Source organism: Pagrus pagrus (assembly GCF_965226575.1).
Source record: "Pagrus pagrus genome assembly, chromosome: 9".
NCBI classification, from domain to species: Eukaryota; Metazoa; Chordata; class Actinopteri; order Spariformes; family Sparidae; genus Pagrus; species Pagrus pagrus.
The window spans coordinates 21,859,259-21,868,520 of record NC_140193.1 but is presented as its reverse complement, the minus strand read 5'-3'; the positions used below and the strand labels follow the sequence as shown (position 1 = coordinate 21,868,520).

Below are 9,262 nucleotides of genomic sequence, written 5' to 3'. Positions count from 1 at the left end.
TTGTGGAAGCTGGTGAGTTTATTCCACAGAAATAAACAAAAGTGGGGCATAGCTGATGAACCAATCTATTTTATTATTTTGGATTGGTTTCTGAAATGACAGGGACGCTGTGGTTGTCTGCATTTAACCACTTTTCTATATCAGATAAAGAAATGATAATCAGACACACAGAGTGTTCATTGTTCATCAGAGACGTGACCGGCTGTGTTAAGAGTAGGAACATGATGGTGTCGATGTGTTGTTCTGTTTGAAATGAAGAAAAAAAAAAACCATGAGAGATCAGTTTCAATTTTCAGTTCCTGTTTTTATTCTCCTTTCGTAAGCCAAAGCTGCACAACAGCAGCACGCCACATGCACATATGCCAGTTACATGACTGCATATAAAAAGATGATTCATGAATAGAGCACTCTCCCTGAAGTTACTAATCACATACAGAATTTGCTTTCAACATCATCCTTTCAGCAGCTCTTAAAAGAAAAAGAAATACGTGAAGTGCAGTTATAATACGTTTCCTTCTAGTTGTGGCTGATGAAAAACTAAAATGAAAGGCAGAATTGGATGACTGGGCTCCTGGACACTGTGGTAACTCCTCTTTAATTCTCTGCTCCCTGCTCTCTGCTCGCCTCATTTGAAATCTGCAGAAAGGGAGTACTGATCGCACTTGACTGCATGTCACCAGTCACCCGCAGCAGGACGCTGAGAACCATGTCCTTGGCCAGGCCGGCCTCCATGTTGCCTTCCCGACTCAGCTGCAGAGTGATCTGGTCTATGCTGGTCAGGACCAGCTCTGAGCCCAGCAGGGGGCAAATGGGGCCTGGGTCAGAATCCCCCTCCCTGGCCATGTTCTCCATCATGTATTGCTGGTATACGTCCATGATTTTCTGCTCCAGGTAGTGATTTAGAAGAGAGTTGGAGAATGGAGCCTCACGCTCCTGGAACAAAAAGCTCCGATCACGGGTGCTCCCCATTCTCCAGCGATTTGACCCTCCCCTGAGTGGATGCAGAAGTCCCCCCTGAGACGTCTGTCTCGGAGGAGACTCCTCCACAGCTGGGAGGACATCGCAGGACTGGAGGAAGGGCCCCGCTGCCTGGCCCTCAGCGACAAGCCGCAGCTCACCATCATTGGTTGAGAGAGGCAGCACCTGGTCGCCTCCAATATGGAGGTCGCTGTAGTTTTGACAGATGCTCTGACAGGAGGAGGGAACCAAGAAAGGGGAATCACCACCTGAGCAAGCCTGAGCCGGGATCTCTATCTCTGGAGAGATCTGTCTCCCTGACTGGGCTCTGTGGAGATCCGTTGACTGCAGCGGAGAAATGTACAACTCCGCTGACACACTCCTGTTGTCCAAACAACCTGTCTGCTCGGGGGAATTGTGATAAACGAGTGGAGCGTGTCTGGTGGAGCCCGGCATGAGGGCAGCAGCTGCTCTCGGCAGCCCACGTGTCCTCTGAGGAGGGAGGGGATCCAGCTCCCACAATTCACCATAGGTCATGCTCAACAGTCTGCCTTCACAAAGCATGGCTGCAACAAAGAGCACAACACACAGACAATTTATTGTTTATATTCTATTGTAATTTTAATATTTAAATATCTGTTTATACATTTCCTGTGTGTGTAGCATCGGCGGGCTACTACATATCTCATTATGCAGTCCCTGTACCGTATAATGGAAATCTTGAACTGCATGTTAATATTCAACACAATCAGCATAAATGTATTTATTCATTAATCTCTACTGTTTATATGTAGGAACACATATAAAGCATGGGCCATGCCACATACCACAGAATGTACAGCCTCAGTTAGTTTGTGTAGGAGCTGACCAATATGGTTTTTCAGGGCTGATACTGAGATCAACTTTTGGTAATAAGGAAGCCCAATAAAAAATATTCCAATGGTAAGTCATAGTTACTGATTAAAAAAGGTAATAAATATGGGCTAAAAAGCCCAAAAACAATCTTTTAATTTTGACTTTTTTCTCATTCTTTTTTTTAATCAAAGATTAACGTTCGTGTAGTGTGCCTAATTGTGAGTATTTTCATTTTCTGCTACATTTATTTGAAAACTTCCGTTACTTTGCTGATTCTGATTATTCAGTGCTTATAGGCTATCACTTGTGACATGCAACCAATCAGGTAGTGTAGGCGGGACAGAGTGGTGACTGCAGACAGAGAAAGGATGCTGCATCATAACCAAAGTAGCACATTTTAAAATTCATTTACTTCATCTGCAATCTGACATACATAAAAATAAAACACAGATAGCAGTAATCAGAAAAACGTAGAATATCCGTAAAAATGCTGAATATCTGTCCATATGGGCCTCAATACAAAGACATGAAACTCAACAAGAACTACTTATAAAACAGCCTAAAACACAAACAGTGATATCAGATAAGTAAAACTCAGTGACAAACAGCAGATCTTTCAAGACTACATGAACGGTCTTTATGAGTCTAAGTCATTTAATTCCATATCAATTTGAGTTCTGTGTGTAAGAAGGTCAACATATTGATCTCCTAAAAGACATTTTTTAAACACAGAACTAAAGAAAGATCCAATAATCATGAAAATAAATCATACTCCTCTAAAAACAAACACCATCCTACCTCAATCACAGACTCTCCGCTTTCAAGTTCCTTCCACAGTCTTTCTAACAAGGAAAAGTTAGAAACATTGCATTTTCTGTCAACGCAGGCGACCAACTGTGCATGCATGTGCAAGTGTTGTTTTATACTCACCCCAAGGGGAAGTGGGAATCGTCGATATTTTCTCTTTCTTCCCATTTCTGCATTTGGGTTAGTACTTAATATTCTCTAAATCAACATCTTCACAATATCTTCTGTAAAAGAGTTGTTTCAGACAGGCTGTGTACATCCCCCTCCACCTCTTTCTTATGTAAGTTTTTTTCATTGTAGTCTTGTTTGTCTTCCTGCCAAATGAAGTGAAATGGCAGATGTTTCATTCTTATGAAGGCAAAAATAATCTGTAAAAATGAACCACAGAAGTTTTGTTTCTTTTAAAAAAGAAACAGGTGTGTGTTTGAGGTTAAAAGCAGAAAGGGAAGTCACATTTAATGTGAGCAAAAGTATCAGGAAACAGAGGGCTGGACACATTCCTGTTTTCGTTTTTTGTGATAGGTCACATAGCACACAGGTGGTGTGTTAACTTAGACCCCTTAAAGCTTCGCTCCCCTTGTTATCAAAGCAGAAGTGTGACTTCACGCTCAGTTATGTAACTACAAGTCATCACTTCCTCCTTGAAACTCAGCCTGCTCTTCAGCATGTTTAAGTAACTGCTGAACTTTGCCTCAGACGGCTTGATGACACTTTTTGACCTTTTACCATATTCTTATTTATCTCCTCTCTCCTCATCTGGCGGCAACTTCTGAAGGAATCAGTTATCTGGTGAAAGTGATGGAAACTTTCAGACCATATTTACGGCTGGGATTTTTCCCTGATGGAAGTTCCCTGTCTGCATGTGCCTCTTGTATTGAGGGAAGCGCGACAATAGGAAACATGAGAGAAAATGATTTATTATTAATCGAGCGAGGAAACCTAGACATAAGTCAACATCATTCTATCACTTCTGGAGTTTATTACAACATCGGGGTCGTTTATACAGCTGGATTTGTTATTATGATCTTCATATAAACATACAAATCTGAAGATTTAAACTCATCCTCAGTTAATCCTGTGATATGTTCTTCTTTAAGGTCTGGTGGTGTATTAATATGGAGGATTTTAAAGGGGCACTATGCAACTTTGTCACAGGCCTATAAACAAACAGCTCTGTACATGGAAGAGCAGTTTGCAAGAGCGAACATTATAAATGTACAATAGAGCTTTATGTTTACATTTGTATTCATAAACCTTAGAGCAAAACAGGCTTGTGCTTTGAGTTGTGAGAACAAAAACAGCACATTTCCCATCTAAAAGTCCTACAGTTCAAGAATATAGGAATGGCACATATATTATTGTATAATTAAATGCATAATTCAAAAAATAAATACATAATTACACAAGTTATAATAAATAATAAATACGCAATTTTGTAATTAAATAATCGTGGCAATTAAGCATTAAATCACATAATTATTCATTCAATTATTTGGGCATTTAATTATAAAATTATACATTTAATAAGTATTGAGTTATCCATCCATTATCTGAAACCGCTTATCCATTTAAGGGTCACGGGGGGGGGGTGCATTGGTTGAGTAGCAGGGTACACCCTGGATAAGTTGCCGGTGACAAACAACCATTCAGGGGCTCACATTCACACCTATGGACAATTTAGACTAACTGATTAACTTTTTTGCATGTCTTTGGACTGTGGGAGGAAGCTGGAGTACCCAGAGAGAACATGCAAACTCTGCACAGAAAGGCCCTGCATCCAGTTAAATAATTATTTATTGATTCAGTTGATCATATATTTAATAAGCATTAACTTATATGCATCCATTTATTTTAGCATTTAATAATAAGATGATATATGTTTTTAGATGCATATTTTACACTTGGTTTTGGCCCTTAAAGCCCTCCATATGTTAACAGGTGGATTCACGGCCACGAGCAGCAACACTTCAGGCCCAGAGCTGGTCGCATAGCTGGTGTTATATAGTCGAGTCCAGTGTGCCGTGAGTCAGGATATCTGACACAGGCCTGCTGCTCGGCAGTAATGGAAGCACACAGTGTCGGGTGACCGGCCCGTTGCTACAGCAATGTTGCTGAGCAACATCGGATAACACTGAAGACATGTTGAGATCAGGTTAGACAAGAGGCTCACATCTGCCTCTGTGGCACGGTGCGCACAGCCTGGTGATTTCAGCACCCTGGACAGCGACAGGCCACAGTGAACAGCTCCGGTCAGGGTGAAAGGAGTTTGTTTGTTTGTTTGTTTGTTTGTTTGTTTGTTTGTTTGTCTGGAGAAGTATCGGTTGGCCTTAAGAGATGAGTATGGATGGATGCTTGACGAACACTAAGGAATCTACGTGTGTGACCCTGAAAGACTCCGTGTAGAGGAATGTTCAGGAAGATCAACAACGCGTTCCGTCCAAACCATCACGGACACAGAGGACGGGATGGTTCCGGCGGGCCTGGCGGTGGGCTCCGGTCCGAGCAGGACTACCACAGCGCCTGCACCGTCCGGCTGGTCCGCAGCACCTCCATGCTGGTGGTGGGGGAGAGGAGTCAGGCAGCCGCCGCAGGCTCCACTTTAAAACGGAGCAAGAGCACCGTGAGCATCGAGTCGACCTTGTACTATTATCAGAGACAAGAGGACCGGATATGGCTTTACTCTCAGAATCAGAACTGCCTCGAGTACCTGGAGGCACTTGTGGCTTTGAGACGGCAGTACACAAAGAGTGTGAGTGACTTGAAAAGCAGCGGTGCCAAGGCCACAGTGTCCTCCAAGAAGAAGCCGGCCCCGCCGCCGCCTCACAGGGAAGAGCCGGTAAGATCACAGCAGCGATCAGAGAGCGCAGAGCAGGAGCTATCACACACACATGTTCTCCCGTTTCTTTATAACCGCAGATATCAAGAGCCAAAGCCTCCGCGCCTCCGGTCCCCGCAGAGGAGGACACTTTGCAGTACTTTGACGCGGTCATCGCCAGCTGTGACAGCGAGCCTCTGCGCAAACCTTACCAGGATGATGGACACGCAGATGTGGACTTCATAGGTGTGTTTGAAAACCTTCTCGCATCCCCAAGTTCAGATGCTGATACTGTCTGTGTGTCGTCTTCTCTGTCCAAGTCCCTGCAGGGTTGAGAATGTGTCCGGTGGTCTAGAGCAGGGCTTCTCAAAGTTTCTTCTGACACACATTTGACCAAGGATCCCTATTTGATAGGATTTTGTCCCAGGGTCCTCCATCTGCTATGAATTTTGTTTTGAGATGCTTTTAGTTTCATCACATAAAGTGTATGAGCTCGTGACCCAGATAGTCATGCGTTGTTGTGATCAGTGTGTCGCCCCTGGTGGCCCCCGGACCTCACTTTGAGAACCTGGTCTGGAGACCTGTAAATATAGAGAGCAGAGGTAGATTTACTCAAGTGCTGTAAGTTTTACACACAAAATATTACATCATTTCATAATGCAATGCTTTACATACAAACCAACATTAAGTACTTTTACTTTTACTATTTAATTAGCAACCAGATTGACAAAAAAAATTCCAATGATCAGAAAATGCTGAATATCAGATCTGAATATGGGCTGACCCACAGTCTGTACAGTAAATATACGTATAATTTACTTTTACATGCCAGAAAGTTACTTCTGATACATAAGTTCATTTAATATCAAATACATTAAGACTTTTATTAAAGAGTCACTACTGCATGACTTTCACTTTTACCAAAGTAATATTTTAGCACAATATCTTTACTTTTACTCAAGTATAACATTTGCTACTTCTCACAACATTTGAAACTATGCCTCATTAACAGCTGACATTAAAATGTTGCTTACATGTTAGTGCTTTAATAATTATAATAATAAGTTTACACATATAAACATCACAGGGGCTGGTCATGTGCCACACTGAGCGCTCCTTTCCTCCACCACTGGAGTGGGAAGTAACTTTAAGTACATTTACCATATACTGTAAATCTGAGGTACTTGTATTTTACTTGAGTATTTTATACTACTTAACTTCTAGTCCACGCCATGTATTTGAATTTTTGAGACACTTTGTAGATTTAGATTAAAGATCTTGGATTCACCTCATCAGTACTGTTACTTTGGATACTTGAAACATATACAGCAGATAATACTTATTTTACTCAAGTATTTTAAATGCAATACTCACTGAGGAGTATTTTCTCTACTGTTGCTTTTACTTCTGTGATGAGCCTCGACTCACATTCACACCCACCCAGGTGTGTGCACTCACTGTGCCTGATTAGACCTCCTCAGCTGTGAGTGTACACACTGAGCTTGACTGACATGTTTATCAGCTTCCTGTCAGTTGTTGCACCTGTTCAGGCAGGATAAATTACACCTTAATCATACTAAATATGTATTATAACATGAGCTTGATGTTATCACAAAGTTCCTCGACATCTTCAGCTCTAACTCTGCTCAATTCAGCCATTTAACAATTAAAAAACCACCTGTGTGGCGTTCCAATTTCAAACACGACACATCTCAAAGGGAAATATTGTGTACTTTACTCCTTTCACTTGTCAGTCGTAGTTACTGGTTTATATTGTACTTCGCTTTATATAAAGCATGCCATACTGTATATAGTAGTGCTGGTAGTTGTTGTTTGTAGCAAAAAAAGAAAAGTACTCTAAGAAGTACTCAAGTTGGTTTTGCTGTAGTAACACCCATTCCTTTAATCAAATGACATGTATTGGAACAGTACAGGATTGTTACATCACTACTTTGACTTCAGTGAACATTTATTTTTGGCTCATCACTGCAAGACAAGCACAGGTGCCACTAATGATGTTAATCAGGGCTCAGCATGAAGCCACAGAACTGAGCTGAATCCAGCTGTAATTAGTGTTATTGATTACATCTGAGTGTTTCCTGCTATGACATGTTCAGATGTAAGCTGTCTACTTCTTTCACCACTAGGTGGATGAGGTTGCAAAAGGTCAAGTACGGTTGGAATATAATTTGTAAGATAATTATTTATGCATTGCTCCTGGTCATCTGATAATCTAAACCAGCTGCTTCATCTCTGAGCTATAATCATTTGGGGTCTTGCAGTCCAGGAGTTGAGATGCATAACAGCTTTCACTGTTCATTCCCCACAGTGGCCTCCAGCTCGGCCGAACACGACCTCCACTCCAACTGGGTCCTGCGGGTTCCTCGGGTCGCAGATGACTCCAAGCAGAAAGCGGTTCAAGATTGTGCCAAGGACAGCGCCCGGAGGAAGAAAAACCAGAGCGGGTCAACGAGTAGCCGACTGCGACTGCAGAGGAACCCGATCCATCTGCCCAAAGTGGTGGAGAGTGCATTCCAGACTCTGAGGTTCAAGCCTAAATTAAAAAAGCAGTGAAGCTTGATAGACATTTGAAACCTGCACTGCCACGCTGCTGACGTAGAGCTCCACCTTGTTGGTACAGGACAGACACCGTGCACTGCTGACGATCCATCCGGACATTAATATTCACATTAAACATTGACAGCAATTTCAATAAAGTACATTTAAAACAAGGTAACTCTTCTTGGTCCCAAATTTTTCACAGCAGGCTTGCCCAGGTGTTACTAATAACATTAACAATGGCTCTGTTCTAGTCACGTCCTAATGAGTCGTGACAGTGTGACTGATCCAATACGAACAATACCAGGACCCTGAAACTGAAGCAGCTAAATGGAATCCAGCCATCACTAATGTCATTATTTTCTCCTGTGACATGTCAAACTGTCTTATGTGATAAAGCCTTTGCAGTATTATTTGTTTCCGGTCTTTTCTAAACTGTTAACTGCAAATGAATATGAATTTTAAATGGAAATCTGTTATATGCACCACCAGGACGCCACTTTAAATGAGAGAAATGAAAAGCATTTTACAGCATAGTCTGAAATAAAGTCTTTCATTCCTTCCTTCCGACATCTCAAGATTACACTGACCCTTCAGTCAGAGCCGCAGCGTTTCTGTTAAGTGTGCCTTTGATCAGAGTTAAATGAGAGAAATGTCCAATGTTGTGACGGGTATGGAATTTAAGGTGAGCACAGTTTATGGATCAGCTGTGCAGAAGGACTGCAGACTTTCGTGGTATCAAAGCCAGCGGCAGAAAATGTGATGTTTCAGCCTTTCGGTGGCTGAGAGGTAAACATATTTCAGAGTGTTGCATGAATACCTGTTGATTTCAGAGCAAGGTTGAGACTCAGCCCAAGGATCGAGTTCACTGAACAGTTCAGAGCCAGCTCAGGTCGTTCTGCTCATCATTGCAGAGGATGAAACGATCTTATATATGAAGGGTACATATACCAAATTAGAAAAAAACACATTTATAACCTTTGACATATCCAGCGATGTTGAGATATTTGTCCCTCAAAATGTGTTTTACAAGCAGGTAAATATATGTTTTTGCTGCCCTCGAGGCTCTGAATAGGTTTTCATATAAACCAATAATCCTCAATCTCTATCTGCATGCTCATATACTGGTGGCCTTTTGTTAGCATGCTAAAACCTGACAAACATTTATCAGGTAACATTAAAATGAATCCTGCATAATCACTTGCCATTATTCTTTTCCGATCTGCGTCTCATCTCATTCAAATCATTCAAAATGAAATCAAACGCCTC

At 41.8% G+C, this 9,262-nt stretch overlaps 2 protein-coding genes across 2 annotated transcripts; one reads left to right on the top strand and one right to left on the bottom strand.

Moving 5' to 3' along the window:
* Positions 1-348: 348 nt before the first annotated feature.
* On the bottom strand, positions 349-2,986 carry LOC311262144 (TLR adapter interacting with SLC15A4 on the lysosome). The gene is made up of 2 exons (XM_084361374.1): positions 2,611-2,986; positions 349-1,523 (listed from the first exon to the last, which is right to left on the bottom strand). Exon 2 carries the CDS (start codon positions 1,519-1,521, stop codon positions 595-597), a length of 927 nt encoding a protein of 308 aa, XP_084217500.1. The 5' UTR covers positions 1,522-1,523; positions 2,611-2,986; the 3' UTR covers positions 349-594.
* Positions 2,987-4,456: 1,470 nt separating this feature from the next.
* On the top strand, positions 4,457-8,171 carry c9h13orf42 (chromosome 9 C13orf42 homolog). Its single transcript, XM_084361372.1, has 3 exons — positions 4,457-5,455; positions 5,536-5,680; positions 7,764-8,171. The coding sequence occupies exons 1-3, from the start codon at positions 5,027-5,029 to the stop codon at positions 8,006-8,008; spliced, it is 819 nt and encodes a 272-aa protein (XP_084217498.1). The 5' UTR covers positions 4,457-5,026; the 3' UTR covers positions 8,009-8,171.
* The last annotated feature ends 1,091 nt before the right edge of the window (positions 8,172-9,262 follow it).